Source organism: Numida meleagris, chromosome 4 (assembly GCF_002078875.1).
Source record: "Numida meleagris isolate 19003 breed g44 Domestic line chromosome 4, NumMel1.0, whole genome shotgun sequence".
Lineage (NCBI taxonomy): Eukaryota > Metazoa > Chordata > Aves > Galliformes > Numididae > Numida > Numida meleagris.
In genome coordinates, this window is record NC_034412.1 from 43,867,168 (window position 1) to 43,883,848 (window position 16,681).

The following is a 16,681-nucleotide window of genomic DNA, read 5'->3' on the forward strand; positions in this document are numbered from 1 at the left end:
TTAGAAAAATAATTTTTTATTATTACAATAATTTAAAAGATTATTTTCACCATTTCCAAACAATTATTGTAGGAGGAATTATAGGCACAAGCATTATGTCTGTGTTTCTTTTTGCAGATCTACTCCACAGATCTGCATTTTTACAATCTATCTTAAAATGACAGCAAAGGTATATTTTAGTAATTATGCCCTTCAAATACTCAATTAGAAGTCAGAAGGAAGAATTCTTTGATGTGTGTTTGTTTTGAAAAGGTAAATCCTTAGTTAAGGATTAAGAGGGAAGGCAACACGGTTGACGAAGATCAGACCAGAGACATTGTGGTGTTCGTTGGCTTGGATGTCTGCTAGGTTGCAGGTGACCAGTGTCAACACCTAAAAATACATCCCTGAAGGGAGAAACACTTCAGTTTGAGCAGACCCAGTCCTGAAAGTACATGCTTACTGTCACAATGATTCATGCAACTAAAATGCGTTTGAGTATATGTGGGATTAAACTGCAGCCTGTTCTTGCTTCAGTCAAAATAATTAGTTTTGTCATTAATTAGAACAAGAAAATTCTTAGAATACTGTAACCTTCACAATAAAGAAACAGCAGCAAAAATATTGCACAGCTTTCAAGAATGTCTGGAGACCTAACCTAGCTCACAATTTCTAGTACTGAAAGCATGACCTTAACAAAAATGCATCTGAGAAAGTCTAATTGGAGTTGTTGTAAGTCTCCTTATTGTAGGAGGGCTTCAATTCAAAGAGCATCTCTTTGTTTTGCCGTAACTTAAGTTTGATTTTTATTTCTTTTAAACAAAAGAGAAGATGGCGAGACACCTGTAATATGAAATTTTAACATACAAGACTTTGAATTTCTGAGGTGGTAAAATAAGCCAATCCAGTGGAACACCTGCTCACTTTTAGTGAATCCCAAGATACTGTGAAGATTTTAAATATATATATATAATAAAGTCACATAAATTAGTCTGCAGTAAGACATCAAGGGTGCTAACCATCAAGTGGGATTTCATAGCTTACTAGAATCCTCCTAGAAGTTCTGAAATCCCACATATATTCAAAGAAACAATGTCTCTGTTACTTCATTCTTCATTTCTTGTTGCTTCAGGATCCCTACTAAACATCTTGGAAAGCAGCACTTGAACTTGCTTAGAGACACCTTCACAGAGCCTGATTATTTTTTTTCCCAAGGAGAATGCGCATAACACTCAAAATCAGAGCCTTCCATATGACTTAAGCTGAGTTCTCAGAACTAATACTACAGAAATCTTTTTTTTGACTCTTGCCCTTAATTTCCCCATCTGAAATATAAAGCTTATTCCTTGTGCTTACATGGATACATTAAGTCTATTAAACACAATTCAATCATTCCTAAAACTGTTTCCACTACTGCAAAGTATAGACCTCCAAGTAAAGTATTCTGAAATGTAAGACATGCTGAAAAGCTTCTTGTGTACATCTTTCCCATAATCTTAAAATATAAGCACCAACACAATGCAGTCTCAGTAGGGTAAAATCGATGGTAATCCATACAATTCCATCACCCAAGGTTCTGCCCACTTCTTCTTCCCTTCCCTCCCTTTATTTTCTTCATTTGGCTAAAAGTAAAGTGTTTTTTGCAGGAAAAAAAAAATCATCCATGGATAAACAGTTTCTGCTTGCTGTGGAAACAGCAGGATATAAGTGCATAAGGTTATGTGCAAGTTAAGCAACCTTGTACATGTCTGTTCTTACTGGTCGTTGGATTGCAACAGTTCAGAGCTTCGCATCTTGATTTCTTGATGTCCATGTCAGAGAACTCTAAAGTCACATGACAGACAAACTTGTAATCTGGCACTGATTTCAGGATCTCAGCTCTGTGATTCACCATGTATCTACTACATCTTCTGAGCAAAACTCAAGCATTCTCTATCTTTTTAGCAAAATGAAATATGAATACAGGGCTCTAAAGAAAATGAAATTAGATTCATTTGTGCAGCAAAAACTATTGCTTGTATCAGCTATTGTTAACTCTTTCTTTCTATGCAGACAGGCTATTTCTTGCTATGCTCTAGGTTTTGGATCGTTTTATCTTCCTACCCGATGCTTCAGCTACAGGAAGTAGAAACTGACACAACAGCTTTAGAACAATTTCTGTATATGCTGACCTTTGATCAGCAACACCCTCCTCTCTCCATCAATTTGTCATTTTATTGGGCAGTCAGTAACAATTATGAAGCAAGACTGAAAATATCTCACAGGAGTTTCTTTCACTGTTTCAGGCTTAGACTCTTGGGTTGTTGTTTTGTTTTCTTTTTGTAGTACTTAGCATACAGATGTCCTCATTCACAGCTAGAGGACCAAGGCATTTCTGTACTGTAATAAACTTCGATGAACACACTGTTATCAGCAGTAATAGTAATGGTATATTGTTAGATTGCCATCCAGTCTAGTGTAGGGCACAAGCCTAACCTTAGTAAGGATCACTGCAGTCAGTGAAACTCAAAAAGTACTATTTGAAAATCACATATTTCCTTGTTTTTTTTTGTTTGTTTGTTTGTTTTTTTGTTTTCCCATGCTCGTTGAGGATATGATGTGAACTATTTTATCTTGTTAAAATATCCCTGACAGCTTTGAAGATACTTTAGTAACATACAGGGCTTTTAACGCCAAGTTTTACAAACAGTAAGTCAGCTCATCAATGCTTTCTTCACTGTTTAATCTAATGTTAAGACACTTTCAGTATGAGAATTTTTTTTTTGGAAGATAAATGTTGACACATCTTAAATCTCAGTGTATTCCCATGACAGTATGATCTCTGTATCTGACCTAAGGAATCATGCAGTAAATATTCAAGGAATGGCACTGCTTGACTTTTTTTCTCAACTCTTAATAAATTTCCTAAATCTAATAACACAAGTTGTTTCACTACACAGATCTTGCACTAAAAAGCAGTTAGTGTGGAGACAAGTCATTTCAAACCTGAGGCACATTCATATTGCTACAAATTGTTTCCTACCTTATGAAGTAGTTATGAAATTTGTTTTCTTGAAAATAATGTCTTTATTTCATGTTACCTGTTTCCTCTGTCCTTTTTTTTCTTTTCCTCATTCCGTTTCTACATTTAACTAAATATACCTTCATCCCTGAGACCAGCTACTGGTACCAGCAGCGTCAGTATGTTTTAAACTAAAATGTTTCCCAAAAAAATGAAACCATTTTTCTTTTCCCACTCCAATATTCGCTACTGAGAAAAAGATTCTTTACAAAAGTGGCTGAAGATGAAAATGGACAACCCAAAAGTTGTTGAGTTTGGAGATGTTTGTGTTCATCAAGGTAGAGGTTTAAGAACAATTCAGTCTGAACTACAAAATCCCTGAAGGCTGAATTGTCCTTTTTCAAGGCTGGCTGTCTTCATCTTGAATATTATTTGCTGAATATCATCGAAAAAACCACAACTTCAGCTGTGATGTGCACTTGTAGGTTGAATTTGTACATAGGACACTTTGATAAAAGCAAAAATTATGGGGTAATAGAAAAGCAAGCCCTTAGGGGTGTTAATCAGAATCGGTCTTCCTGTTAAACGCTTCCTCCCTCAGGTCTTGACAAGGTGATGGCTTTTGGAAGACGAAGGTTCTCAATATCATGTGTGCACTCTACCAGGTGCCATGGCTTCTGTCAAGTCACTTGTAAGTTTCCCTTGCTTTCTGCAAGCTGTAATAGATTTTCGTTGTCTGCTTCAGAGAAACTGGCTGAATGGGCTTTTCTGTTCCTAAGCATATGTCATCTTTCCGAGATAATTAGATGGTACATATCCTTTCTGACCTTTGGCTTCTGCTAGCCACCATTCTTTATTGCCACTCAGGTCAGAAAACCGAAGTATCCTAACCTTCTGGTACTCCTGAAGACTGAGTTCCTGATCATTTCTCGCTTGGAATGCATGAACAGCATAGAAGGTCTGAAAAAGGAAAGCCACAAAATACAAAATCTGAATTCAGAATTATAGCCACATCTTACCTGGCCATTGTGTTAGTATGAATTCTGTTTATACAGTATGTCTAATAACATGTATGTACATAACTGCATAGTCTGTAATTGCTCACAGAGTATGAAGAATGCGGTCAAAATAATAAGTAAAACTGAAGGGTCTGAGGAATTCTGTGTGGGAAGGAACAAAATAAGCTCGTCAAAAGAGCGCTATGCTGATAAAGTTTTCAGCTCACACCAAGCAGCCTTGTGTTCGCTGGAGAATTTACAAGGTTTCATAGAAGAGAAACACCTTGTCTAAATCTCCTACTCTTAAATGTGGCAGCTGTTAGGATGGATCTCTTAAACCAGCTTCTCAGCTGCCAGAGATCCTATCTGCAGTGATCTGATCCGAAGATAGTAAAAACTCAGGGCACTTCTGTGCCTTGCCGATCATCTTTGCTGCAGCTGTCTTGTCAAAGGTAAGTGGAAAAATCCCCAAGCAGCTCAAATGAGAACTTTGCAATGTTGTACACGTGGTGGTGTAATGTGAACGTGTTTTCTGTGAGACAAGACTAAGATTTGCAGTTGAACTTATTATCTTTTACCACTTTGTAGCTATTTAAAAAAAGACAAAGGACAGAGGATAGCAAGTTCTCTATGTTATTCTGATAGATTAGTACAAGTATTTTCCAGTGCAAAAAGGAACTACGTAAATTATAAGCAGTATAACTGTGGATTTGAGATGAGAAAAACAAGAAGACGGGTACAGCAGGTATCCTACTTACATGCTGATCATCTATATCCTGGGAACCTCTGGCCCCTGTGCCATTAGCTGTGGGATTTTCACAAGAGTGAAGAGATGAGTCGCTGTCACTCTTCTTGTGCCCTGAACTTGTGCTGCTGTCAGAGGAGGGCCGTGAAGAGACAAAGAGGCTGATATTATCAAAATCATCATCACAGAAGTTGTTCTCTGTGACGTCCTTCTGCGCTTTGGCTGGATTGAAAGGCTTCAGGAAGGAGGAATACACATATCCCTTGAGGACTAGATATCAGAATAAAAAGACAAAATAACAAAATGCTGTTAAACCATTTTATGCAGCTGTCAGTACGGCATAAGCAAACAGATGGGGCTAGAATGAAAAGAAATCAATAGGAAGCTGTTATTGGGATGTTTTTGCAGAGAACTTACTTCCTGTGTCAACAAGCCATCTGCTAGTACTTTGGAAGGGATCCTTTTGCTCCACAACAGCCACCACTTCTCCTTCATGCAGATCAATATCAAATTCCTGCGTGGCGTTGCACTTGCGCTTAGCTTGGTACAGCAGTTCTGCGCTGTATGTAGACAGCAGCTTGGACCGGTGGCCTTCTGTTTGACGCGAGGATTCAAGCTGAAAAGAGGAAAAATTATTCAGTAGGAATAATGCTGAGGCCGTTTGTAGAGCAGCACAGATGCGTAAAAGGAGCTAGTGTTCACACTGCACGTGGCAACTGACTACACTTCTACATGCAGATAAAGGAGTTAGTTACACAGCTGTATGTAACCAAATCCGCTTTGCATGTGCAGAAAGGGCCTGTCCAGCAGCTATATTAATAGCTGACCAATAACAGGCCAATTTCAAGGAAATATAAGAGTAACACTAATTAAATACCTCTTAGCCAGTACTGTTCTCATGAGCCTGTGTTCTGTATGTGAACTGTCACTGCTTTAACTGTTTTTCCAGAACAATGATCTTTGAATTCCTGTGTAAAATCGCAAAAAGAGGTGTGCGATGGTCGTGTAACAACTTGCATGACAAAGCACTGGGGCAGAAAATGAGGAGAAACAAAATAGTATGCTTTTTGTACAAAATTCCCTTGCTATGTATGGGCAAGGTGGTATGAACTGCTGGAAGCTTGTTTAGTTAAAGGGCAGAGGGGGTGGGGGTTGTACGTCACTGTCTGTGACTTTAACACACCATAGTAGCAAGAGCACACGTGCCTGCCTCGCTGATGCGAAAACGAATCCTACAGCTTCCTTGGCTTCTCCTGTAAGCTGACTTTATATTATAGTATCCACTAGACCCCCTGAATGCTCTGTAGATGTCTGATAAGATTGAGAACCACAGGCACATGGATTTCCTGGTGGACTTTCTGAATCTTCTGCTCTGGGGGTGTGTATGTGCGTTCATTTGTGTGTACGCCAAAATACGTGTAGAATGGCAGGATGAGAAGAAGTTTTGAATAAGAAGAATAAGGTGCACTGCAAGAGTTTTTACCAAGAGAAGCAATTCAGATTTGCATATACAGCCCTAACATGTGTAAAGACCTAGGGATAATCAGAGGTGATTTCAAGTGGATTTCCAAGATAGCAACACAAAAAACAGTGTGAAAAGTCTTTAGAAGTTACTGGTCAATGGAACAGCTTCATTCCAGTAACTCAATTCAGATTCCCAGTGAGGGAACTGAGCCCAGACCTCTAAGTAGTATAAACGTGGATTTGTTTCAATGGTGATCTGAAAAGGACACTTCAATTCAAATGTACGACACTCACTGGAGAGGGGACAGGTTTCTTTTTTTCCAAGCTCAATTTTCTTTCAATAAAGGTTGCACTGCTGTTTTCTTTAACAAAATTCAGCTTGTGAACCTCCTCCATCAACTGATGCTGCACTTCACAGATGCTTGAGGAAGACAGCTGCAAGCATAAAGGTAGGTTAGATCTCATGAACAAAATGGTAACGAGATTTGAGACAGCAGATTTGGCTTAATGGGCTCCACACTAGGCATCAGAAATCTGACAAGTTACCACTATTTCCTGCAGAGCCCATAGTGTGCTAGACACAAGACAGTAGAAAGATCTGTTTAAGAAAAGTAACTAATGATTACCGTTAGATTTACAAGACATGGTGATTTAAGTTAAATCATTAAAAATATTCTAAACGCCAACAAAAATGTAAATGAGCAGCTTTGCATTTATGGTACTGAGCCACCTGCTTTCAGATGCAAATGTGAATCAGAGTGGTCCATGTGCTGCAAGGCTTGCCCCACAGCTGTGTGTTTGTGAAACATTGCTGATAACAGGTTAAAGACACATGGGTAAGCTTGCACTCTGTCTGAGGCACTGGGTAAATGCTTTTGGTATATGCCTAACTCCAAATATATTTGCTGATGTAAACAGAAAAGAAAAGGGGGGGGGGGGGTTCATTTTTTAGGAAAAGCTTGACTGAGCATATTCCAAAACATGCAATGGTCAAATTATAGGGACACAATTTCTTCATGCAGAAAAAGCCTTTGTATTCTCTATAAACAGTGCAGCTCTGTTTTGATCCTGACCTTGCTTTTCTCAATTTTTCAGCCCCTCCTGACTCTAAAGTCAGCCTTTGGTGGAAGGGGATACTCCAGAAGGGCCTCACTGCAACGTGTTTTTTATGTAGAATCTTGTCCAGAAACAGCTGCCTAAATATGGCTCCAGTTCAGGTGAGTGGATTTGGAGGTATTGTCACAGCTCTGTGTCTCAGGGTGAAAGTCCTCCGGGGGAAAATACGACAAAGGTGAAACTTTGTGTAATTTTCACACAAATTAATAATAGTTTCACAATCTTGAGGTAATGCTTACAATGCACAGAAAGAGTTGAGTAGGCTGGAAGAACTGATGCACTTCTGTTAGCTCTGATAGGCATCCTTGCTGGCTGTGACTACATGAGAGAAATTATTTAACTTTATAAAACTGTCAGCACAGACAGACCTACTCCTTACTGACTAGTCCTGCCATGCAAGAGCTTCTGCAGCATATCTGGATTTAAATTCAACTTGTTTTTCATAGAAATTATTTCATCAGATCTCCTAAGCCTTCTCCCTGCAGGTTTCTGCATGACTCTGCCGGTCTAACACTAGCAGGAGAGTTCATGCACTTTCCTAGAATTTCTCTTCCTGTGTCTTCCTGGCTGTTCAGGGCAGATCCAAAGAAACCAAGGCTAAAATGCTACAAACTGCCTCCATTTTGCCTTACTGTCTCTCCATTGCTATCGCTGGAACAGCTGCACTATGGTCATTCTTGGCAAAAAGTCCAGGGCTGACAAAACTCAAGCTGAGAACTTAACCTTTGCTGAGCTTGCAAGGAAAAGTAATTGTGCTCAGCAGAACAAGCAAAATCACAGTAACTTGTAGGTATGTGTCCTGCACATCCCTACCCAAGCCATCCAGAAATAAAAAAAAGAGAGAGAAACAAAGCTTATGCCTATTTCTAATGTACTTACTGGAACAGGCACCACCACAGCAGAATTTGCTTGAAGCGCTGCAGACATAATACTTCTGAGGAGGGTGATGAAGCAATAGAGGCAGTTCAACACAATCTTTTTAGCTGCTCTGTTGAATACCTGAAGTTCTTCCACTAGCTGTGCATTTAAAGCCTCATAGTCTTTCTTTGCCAGGTCCAGCTCTTCTCCTGTTGACCTCTGGAGGTAGCTGTTGTAGTCCAACAGTTTGTCATAGCGCTTCTGGATGAGCTTCTGTGGGCCTGAAAACAAGGCTTGTAGCGCTGAGAGAGGAGTCAGAACAAGCTTGTCTAGTTGAGCCATCTGGAAAGGTATAAAACAGACCCACATGTTACTTCATCCATACAGTTCTTCAGACACAGCAACAGGTTAAGCCTGATTGTAGCCCATCAAGCCGTCTGTTATTGACTCTTCCCAAAGTACTGCTGCCAGAGGCAGCTTTATAACACAGGATCTAGCATGAGTTAGAAATCCTTCATAACGTTTCAAAGGAGGAGTAACAGATTTGCAGCTTAAAGTGTTTGATGCGGGAAATCATCCCTTGGAGTACGCAGCCTGTGGTAGTGCCCTTTGTGGTACCATGGAGGAAAAACCAAGGCAAGGATCAGTGAAAGATAACAGTGAGAACTGAAGTTGAAGAACAGGTGAGTGTGCTTTTCAGTGCCTTGTGGTGCTGCACTCCAGTAAAACTTAGAATTCCAGCCAATATAATGTCTAGAGGTCTTGTTAAATGGCAATGGCAATCTTTGTTTCGAATGATATCAAAACTTCCTTTCTTTTTTTTTTGCTTTTAAGTTTGTTTTTTTTTTTTTTTTTGTAAATAGCAGTAAATCAATTCCTGTTTAAGCAAACACAATCACTTGATTAAGTTATGCTATGCTTGTTGGTTTTCTCTCTAGTAATCAGCAACAGTAGATAACTGGTAAAAAAAATCCTTGTTAGACATTCCTATTAGCCTCTAATAATCTCAAAGGATTCATATTGCACTAAAAAAACTTATTTCTGATACTCGCATGTTGCAATATAGCACAGGCTTTTGATGAGTAAACCTCATCATCAAGTTAAAGCCCTTGGATGTTCTATGTGAAATAACTTGTTGGATCGAGTGTGAGAATAAAAGGGCAGCCATCCATCTTCACCTCCATGGCACACCACAGTTGAGGGCAAATCCATCTTAGCACCAGAAGTGCTCTCCCAAGGCCAAGATCGTGTGCACTGGCTGCTAGCTTCCGTCTTATTTCCACTTGAAAAACTAGGCTGCATTTAGTGAAGCAATTTTTGATGCGTTAAGAAAAAAGGTTTTCCAAACTGCTGCTCTTGATTTCTGGAAGTGAAGAGGCTATTGTGGATTTCTGCCCTAAAATTTTCCCCGAAACATGAGAGAGGTAAGTGCATAAAAGGAAAAAAAGAAATTAATGTGAACCTATTGCTGAGATCTCCATTGATAACATTCATACAGAAGAACATGTAAACATCTACTCACTATGCAAAGTCAGGGCAATGTTGTTGTTTTTAAGTAATATACATAAGATAAAGACTGTTTGAAATGCAAGACAGACAAACAAATAGAAAACAAGTAAAGATAAACACAGTTATTAACAATTAAATAATGTTAAAATGTTTTTTAAAATTATGTAGGTCTTCAGGACAGATGGGTCACGAGCCACTAGGAGTTACAAGGTGTCTTTGTGAAAAATGGTTTTATGTTTCTCCTGCTGTGGAATTTCTTCTGCTTCTTTGCTGGTTCTGGAAGTGGGGTGGGGGAGGGCGCCTTCCATACTGCACACTCATCATTCAGTGTGATAGAGGGGCCCCTTTTCCTCTCTTTATGCACTCATTCATTTTAAAGATTTGATAATATATTTCTGATTATTGAGATTAATTTTTCAGTTTCTTTGTAAATTCTGGAACTGCAAAGAAAAGGAAATACACCATCTCATTTCTCTGTCGTTATCTGGTAGGATGTGGTCTGTCAAAAATCGTCCTGCTTTTTGGCAGTCACTGTTTTATTTTTTATTTTTTTTAAAGGATTGAATTTTAGTCTGCACAGACAGAGGAAAGTGTAAGAAAACCTCCACCTCTGATTTTTACCAGGTTGAGCCGTTTGAAGCAACAGCCTGCCCCATTTTGAAGAGGCATTTTAGTCTATCTTAGTAAAGCCAGGTGTTAGAGTTCCTTTGGACCCTGAAAGCAAGCAACCGGTTGAAAAACTCTTGAAGTTTATTAAAAGTTGAATCATTGTTTTTGTTTTTAATTGTTACAGGCTATATCCAGATTGTTCACCTTTTCCCTCTGCTAAGGATAGTAACTTACGTGAAAAGGTAAAAAAGCTGAGATTTTCATGGATATATGATTCCAGGAACTATATATACTATATATAGGACTGTAGCAAAGATCACAAAAGCCACTATGAGACTGTAAATATTGGTAAGGAAACTAGAAAAAACAGAGATCTGCTGCTCCTGTCTGAAGCTCAGCAGAATCATGCAAACTTAACACAATGATTTTAGCTTAAGCCTAGGAATTTAACTTACAAAGTTTTCTTTAGCTCTTTTAGAGAAAATACATTTTATTTGGACTGAATTTTATCTTATTTCCTATAGCAACTCATGCAAAAAACCCCACTCATCTTTCCCAGTGGATTCCTATGGATTTTTTTGCTTTTTCTTGTCCTGAGTCTTCCTCACACATGCCTGTTCTCTCACACATACTGTTATCTGTGTAATGTTGGATACTGCATAAACTTACCAGGTCTTCACAGAGATTTGTAGGGTTGTTCATTTTCTTTGAGTGTTTGTTAGCCTCATCTTCTTTGTCTTGCAAAATTTCCTGAAGCCCAGTTATATTCTGTGCACCCAGATGTATGGAATCCTAAATGAGAAGATGGTAGGAAGATGAAAATTTGTTATGATTTGTATAATGTGTTGCACTCACTCATGTAGATACTGCAATAATATTGACGGAATCAGAAATATTTTCCATCTCTCATACTTATTTGCTTTTTCTGTGCAGTTTCCAGCCATTGTGAGCTTGTTTACTGTGAAAATATTTTCCTGTATTTTGCCTATTTTCAATGCAAACTGTTGAAGAATTAAGTTGTTAATGTTCAACTGAAAAAAGTTGTGACCCAATCTAACGCGTGTCCCACTGAAGGTTAATTAGTCCTCAGCAAGCCAGCTCAAGCCCCATGCAATCTCAAAGGCCTATTTTGGAGGACTAAGTAGGACTAATGCATACTGTGCTTACTGTGAATGTTAATCTTAATGAAGAGTGCATCCGTTAGGATCAGCCAACATGCCAACATAATTACAGGCAACAACCTTTGTCATTTGGGCTCACAAGCCTTCCCATTTGCTGAACCAAGCAAGGCGTGTTTGTGATAAACTCTTCTTAAACTCTGAGCCCAGCGTGGGCATGCATATGCCTTGTAGCGTCTACAAAGTTGACAAGTCACCCATGAGAAGGAAAAAACTGGTAAGTTACCAGCCAGCCCACATCTGAGAGGTGGATTAAAATACAAACATTTACAGCTCTTGAGCTCTCTGTCCATTTAATGCTAGCCCTCAACACAATCTAGCAAGAGGATGAAGGATGGAGTCCATATGTCCAAAACATGTAATTAAGGACACTTAATTCATACAGCTGCAACTCATTTTTGCCATTTCTAATGAGTAGTTGTTGGTGTTCCGCTGCAGAATATATATGTGACCTATATGATGGCTTCACACAGTGACTATAAGTAGTAACTGTACCACCACAGCACTTTCTTTTCTGCACTGCTCCCATGGGTCTCCACAGAGCCTTTTAGTGCAAGGAGAAAAAGGCAGATGTATAGGCTTCATGACTTCTTTGCCATGGGCCCAGTAGAATCATAGAATTAGCTAGGTTGGAAAAGACCTACAAGATCATCTAGTCCAACCATCCACCTACCACCAATAACCCCACTAAACCATGTCTCTCAACGCTATATATAAATGTTTCTTGAACTGTACTGCAGCAAAAGCACAGCCTGCTTATTTAATATTGCGATATAAACAAATCTGTTTATAAATAATTTGGTGTTCCTTAACCAGTGGCAGAAATGTGCATTAAACTGGTTATGGACATGGTTTCTGGCCACAGATTGCATAAAAGCATGTACCTACCTGTAGATGCTGTGAGGATAATGAAATGTTCTTCACACATGATTTCACAGTCTTCTCTAAGCTTCGAAACAACTTTTCTTCTTTATTGAATGTCTGATCTTTCACCTAAATCAGATGTTTTAACTGTTATTTTGGAGTCTGGCTAATGAAAAAAATCCCTAGAGCTCTGCTGGAAAAGCCCCAAACCTTCCCTAAACTCCTCCCTTTGAAAACAGAACAGACTGGTCCCTAATTCTCCCAAACTCTGGTCTGAATCCAAGAAAAGTCAAATGCACTGGACAACATGACAGAGATTTTCATTTTTGCCAAACCTTGTGGAGGCAAGAAGTTGCTTTATTATAAGCACATCTACATGCATCAATAGAGCTCGCATTTTTTTGTATATTGTTGCTGCATTTGGTGAAACAATGGTGAAAATATGATATAAAATATGACATACTTTTATGTCATGGTGTTATTTCCCTCGGTGCCCTTTTAATGTGTTTAATGGAGAGATTTCTCCCAGGCAGGCTGTAGGTGGAGCTGTTACCTCTAGAGCAATGCCAGTTCTTCAGCTTATAACCTCAGCAGCTGGAAACAGGCTGCTTTTACTTTTTAATGCTGTCTGCAGAAACCCTGAAAATACGTTTATTTCTGCCTACTTTTTAGTTAAGGAATTTGAGAAATCTCAAGACTGTTTTTCAGGGCTTTTGCTGTAAGGGTCACAGCATGTTTCAGAGATGTGAATTGAAAACTTTAATTAAGCAGGAGAAAGAGCTGAATCTATAACATATATCCTGATTCTAAGGTGATTCTCAAACATTTTAAGCTCAATTAAAAAAAATAGAAAATGAAGCTTCTAAAAAAAAAAAAAAAAAACCTCTCCTCTTAAACCTATTTAATTCTACATTTCTCTTTGAATTTATAGCCTTGTCAGTGTTCAAGTCTGCCCTGGGATTTGGTGGGAAACCCAACAAAAATACAGAAATTTCCACTGTGCAAATAAATGAGCAGAAAAAGATAAATGTGGGTAGTTTGCGTCAGAGAAAGGGGGAAACCACTGGTAAATAACAAAACAGGAAAAAATGGCACAGATCTTGTAAAATCACACCTAGAAAAGCAAATGACCTTGTGTAACCAGCAGTCTTGTGCAGTGAGATATCATTTTCAAGGTCAGTTATAATTGGTTTTCTTTGAGATTCAGATTTAAGCTTTTCTGAAAATGTTTACCCTGGTAGGTTTTGAACTACAACCTTGAAATTACGAGGGAGCATTTTGGTTTTGCCCACCTAACGCCCATTGGATTAATCACGGAGTTCTTTGCCTCTGGTAGTTTTGATGGTTACAGGTTCTTAGGCATGGAGAGGCAAACCCCATGGTCTTTACAAATTGGGAGTATTACTCATTTTCCTTAGAGGACTCAGAAACTTAATGTTAGGATGGACAATAAGACAGCCAGAATGCATTCACAGCTCAACAATAACTATTGCCAGCCCAACCACAAAGAGCTGAGGCTGATTTTCACAGAAATACTGGTCACTTCCTCTCTGCTGAAGATCACAAGCTTGACAAACTCTTAGATAAAAGAGGAAAGGATAAAGAATACATTATGTTGTTTTCTATTTCAATCACAAAGATCTTTCCTGTCTTATGTGACACTCAGAAAATGACTTTATAAATGGTACAGGAAAAAAGTGACACCACAAACTGTATTTCTAAAATGTTTTTAGAAATGCTAGTGCAAAAGCGGCACTGAAGCTGTCAATGCAAATCTGCAGTTGGGTGGGTTAAGTACCTGAGGTTCTCCCCCTGTCAGTATTTTCAGATGGCTGGTGACCCTCTTGGATTTCTTGCTAATGGAGTGAATATTCAGTCGGGAAAACTTTTCTTTAAGGGTTTCATCATCATCATTCCTCTTATACTTCAGCACTGCAGACAGAGAATTTCATGACACTAATAATCTGTATCCATGGGGCTTTTCACAGGGATGGGGACACAAATACAAAACCGTTTGAGATCAGACACTTTGATGTCACTTGCTGTAATCTTGTGTCAAAATGCTTGAGATGATGAAAACCCTGTTATCAATGCTAGCCTTGAGAAGAGTGAAGCAAGGCTTCAGCGTGGCAAGTCTATAAGAAACAGCGCTATCACTGTATCTTAATTATTATCAGTGTTTGCAGCTGCATTACTGGTGATGAACATGGGTATGACATGTATTCTTTTATCATTTTCATGTTTCTGGAATCTGTGTCCTTTGTCAGGTAACCTAGCTGGCTGAGGACAAGTGACATTAAGGCATCTGTTATTTTGTTGAAACCCAATGTATTGCACAACTTAAGTAACAGCGAAAACTGTTGTGGCAATATGACTGGAGTTGAAACCTCTCTTGTAACTGCCAGCCCAAACCGACAGAAAAATTCACTGTGTTTTTTTCCTTACCTAAGTCTTTCCTCCTTTTAAGTTCATTGATGTTCACATTAATATTTTTCATAGCAGAAAGGGCCTCTTGTAGTGCTTTGTGGTCAGGGTGAGAAGCAGGAGTTGAATTCAACAGTTCACACAGTAACAAGGGATATTTCATTACCCGCTGTACTGGCTTGATCATCAGGGATCCCATGTCCATTAGATTTGGCTTTCCTCTATAATTTATACCAAGAAAAAGTCACATAAGGAGAAACTCCTTGAAGACAAAAACTTCTTCTATTTCTGTCTAGTCATTGAAGCTGCTGCCTTTTATATCCTTCAGTTGAGCTTTCAACTACAGAAAATATCAAAACCAGAGCAGTGCTTTGCACTGAGTCATAGAAGTGCAATCACCACTTAAGTCAAAAAATAAGATACATCTGTCAGGAAACACGGGCTGTTGCAAATGAAACCATCCTCCTGCCCCCTCAATGAGAAATACACACCAGGTCTGAGTTTTCTGTATTTTCAGCAATTTGCCAGACTATTGCTTAGACATCACCTTTGAAACTGGCCCACTCAGTCTGAGGGGTGTGTATGGTGCAACTTGCACAGCACGACACCCAAGAAGGGAGATGTAGGTGGAAGAGCAAATAACAGGAAGTTTGAGAATTGCAAGTGAGTGAGGCTATTACATCCTGCTCTGGCCCCTAAGCCTTAAAATTGCAACATCTCCACATTGTGAGTAATTGAGATGCCTGCTCACTGCTGCATCCCTTCTCATAACACCTCTCATTTTTCCAGTATAAGCTTTGCTATCCTTTACCTGCTGTTTTTCTGTGCTGGCTTCCAGGAGGTGACATCACACTGCCAAGGCTCTGGCAACAGGACAGAGGAGTCCTTGTCTCTCCTCATTCCAGCACCCTCCTGAGCAAACCTGGGAACACTGCAGCACCACCAGTGCTCCCATGAACTACCTGAGAGTCACTGACCCCCCTTGGAACTGTGAGGGAGCTGGTGGGGACAGTGTGGAGGACAGTAAAGCAGAGCAAGGCTTCCATTTCCATGACCAAAAAGGCTGTCTTGGAGGGAAGGAGCTTGTCTGACAATAACTGTGCAAGAGCTAATGCTAGGCAAAGAAGGATTTCCAAATGTGGAAAGACAGAATAATACAACATAGAAGGAAAGTACAAAAAACAGAGAACATCCACTCGGTTTTGCAGGCTGACATCTATTGTTTTGTGAGCAGAAAGAGCAGAAGAGAAAAAAAAAAAAAGGCTTTCATTCCCACTTTTATATGTGTGAAAAGTACAAGAGCCAATCCTTACTGCTGACTAATTAACTAACAATTTGAATGCCTTTGAGAAGAGACATCTGCATATTTAAACCATCTCTCTTGCACAGGCATTATCTGCAAAAAGTTCTGCATGAAAAAAAATTAACAGTAGATGCCTTTTAAAGCTTCTTGATGTCCCCAAACCTTCTTATCATTTCAATCCCCCTCATTTCCCCTGTATCCTACATTAAATATATAGAGCTATTTTCCCTTCTTTCAGCTTCTGGCAGCAATAATGAAAAAAATCTTAAATTGTTATTGTTTTCTCAGAAAAGCCCCATGAATGCAAATCTGTAAAAGCTGCCTCGTGAATGGAAAAATCTTCAAGTATCTTCTCTTTATATAGTTGCACTTTGGACAGCTGCCCAAGTGATAAACAGCCCTCTGTTCACGTATCTGCATGACACAGTTTAGCAATATGGTTCGAGAGATAGTAGGTTTGTTGTAAGATAATTACTCCCTGGGGCACTGAATGCCACAAAGTTCAACTCGTCTAATTCTCCCCAGTGAGATTATCTGCTGATCACCACTCTCCCTGGATGAGCCCCATTTCCAGTGGGCCCCACGAGCGCACACTCGGCAGCCAGGCAGGACATGGCCCCGCCACGCGACCAA

The 16,681-nt window shown here is 39.3% G+C and overlaps 1 protein-coding gene across 3 annotated transcripts in view; it reads right to left on the reverse strand.

Moving 5' to 3' along the window:
• The window catches only part of ARHGEF38 (Rho guanine nucleotide exchange factor 38), a 39,129-nt gene continuing 22,448 nt past the window's right edge, over window positions 1-16,681 (reverse strand). For all 3 annotated transcript variants that reach the window (XM_021393700.1, XM_021393702.1, XM_021393701.1), the window contains 9 exons: window positions 14,767-14,966; window positions 14,120-14,253; window positions 12,346-12,450; window positions 10,949-11,071; window positions 8,183-8,503; window positions 6,482-6,622; window positions 5,141-5,339; window positions 4,737-4,993; window positions 1-3,940 (listed from right to left, as the gene is read on the reverse strand). In XM_021393700.1, coding sequence (XP_021249375.1) covers window positions 3,755-3,940; window positions 4,737-4,993; window positions 5,141-5,339; window positions 6,482-6,622; window positions 8,183-8,503; window positions 10,949-11,071; window positions 12,346-12,450; window positions 14,120-14,253; window positions 14,767-14,966 — 1,666 coding nt within the window. In that variant the 3' untranslated portion in view covers window positions 1-3,754. The remainder of the gene's footprint in view (window positions 3,941-4,736; window positions 4,994-5,140; window positions 5,340-6,481; window positions 6,623-8,182; window positions 8,504-10,948; window positions 11,072-12,345; window positions 12,451-14,119; window positions 14,254-14,766; window positions 14,967-16,681) is intronic.